General features: G+C 46.2%; 1 protein-coding gene across 2 annotated transcripts in view; it reads right to left on the bottom strand.

Moving 5' to 3' along the window:
- Positions 1-1,841, bottom strand: part of AGXT2 (alanine--glyoxylate aminotransferase 2) — a 38,088-nt gene that overhangs the window by 16,704 nt on the left and 19,543 nt on the right. For both annotated transcript variants that reach the window (XM_012807112.2, XM_003792935.3), the window contains exon 9: positions 1,707-1,799. In XM_012807112.2, coding sequence (XP_012662566.1) covers positions 1,707-1,799 — 93 coding nt within the window. The remainder of the gene's footprint in view (positions 1-1,706; positions 1,800-1,841) is intronic.

Below are 1,841 nucleotides of genomic sequence, written 5' to 3' on the forward strand. Positions count from 1 at the left end.
TTTGAGTCCTGGATCTGTCCCTACTCACTGCATGACTTAGGTGATTTAACCATCTTGGACTTACATCACTTATCTATAAAATGGAAATAATAGCAATGGGGCAGACCCAATAGAATCATTGCAGGTAGTAACTGAGTTAATCCACACCAGGCATTAGAAACAATACCACACGCAGCAAATGCTCGGAAAGGTCCAGCTCTTCTTATCTTTACCCGGTCATTTGTACAGTCCTTCCTAAGGTTACCTTGTATTACAAAGTTTCCAATTACATTTTTGGAAGACATAAAACCACATATTTTAGAAAATTCTGATTTTCATCTTTTCTTTGGCTTCATCCTACCTTCCCCCTGATTAGTTGGACTGTAGCAACTTTAATGTCTGCTGATTCCAAGGCCAAAGTTCATCCTCTTCACTGATGTAGCTGATGTTAAACTGACTGACTATACTTTTCTTCTTGTTTAATAGCAGACTGATTTTCCTCAGTTAGGACTCTGATTAGTTTGCTGGCGGGCTGGGGAAGGGAGGATGGGCATGGCAGGAAGAGGTCAGCCCAAGCCTTGTGCAGACCAAGTGCAACCCTGGGCCGAGCAGAGACCTGGCTATGCAGGAAGAAACTGCAAAATTTCTGCTGAGAGGCAGCCCAGCATCACCTGTGGGGAATTTTTAGCTGTGGAAAACTGTTCAGGCAAATACGAAAGGATTGGAACAGGTATGAAACATACTGACAGGCTCTTTATACAATTAACAAAGTGCCACAAGGTGGGAACTGTGGTAGGGGAAAAATATATCTGTTATATACGGCCATCGTTCCCTCGCTTGCTTTCCTCTATTTGCTCACTAGTCAGGAGTCATCTACCTGATCGTCATAAAGAGTCTGAGCTAAGCCCGGGAGAGGTGGCTTGGCACTCTTGGAGGCCAAGGTGGATTGCTTGTGGTCATGAGTTCGAGACTAGCCTGAGCAAGAGACAGACCCCCATCTTTAAAAAGAAAAATAGCTGGGCCTTGTGACAGGTGCCTGTAGTTTCAGTTACTCGGGAGGCTAGGGCAAGAGAATCACTTGAGCCCAGAAGTTTGAGGTTGCTGTGAGCTGTGATGCCTAGAACTCTCCTGGGGGCAAGAAAGTGAGACTCTGCCTCAAAAACAAGAAAAAAAGAAAGAAAAAAAAAAAAGAGTCTGTGCTTTCTTCATTGCTCCCGTGGATCACATCGCCCTTGGGAACCCTGAGCCTGGCCTTTGGGATATCTTCCAGGCCCTGCATTCTGGTGGAATGGCTGACCCCCACAGACCAGTGGCCCATACTGAGGAATTGACTTAACTGGTATCGTGACCACTCCATCCCAACCTCAAGAACCAATTCAGCAAAGAAGACAATTTCTACACCCCTATGGTTCCACTCTGAATCCAGCCAATTAGCAGGCACACTTGCCTGATCTTCTGCCTGACAAGCTATCTTTAAAAGCCCTCTCTGTCAACTTTTTGGGGAGATGGATTTGAGAACTTTCTCCCATCTCACATGGCACCTGTGATACCAAACTCCTTCTCTGCTGTAACACCGGCTGTCTCAGTATATTGCCTTCCCCTTGAGCAGTGGCCGATGAACCTGGTTGGGCTATGACACTGGTGAGTCTAACTACCTGTGGGTACAATGGAAGGTCTGTGCCTTTCCTGTTCCCTTGCACTAAACAGCACCATTCATGGCCACTCACTTCATCTGTGATGCACACGCCTCCCCTTTCTCGCACCAGCTTGAAAGCTTCCTTTAGAAACCCTTTTGGGTACTGGACAAATCCATTCACACCCTGCAAAAGACCAAACCAAGAAGACCTATCATAACAGCATGC

Source organism: Otolemur garnettii, unplaced genomic scaffold (genome assembly GCF_000181295.1).
Source record: "Otolemur garnettii isolate 467f Iridium unplaced genomic scaffold, OtoGar3 scaffold00063, whole genome shotgun sequence".
Taxonomy (NCBI): domain Eukaryota; kingdom Metazoa; phylum Chordata; class Mammalia; order Primates; family Galagidae; genus Otolemur; species Otolemur garnettii.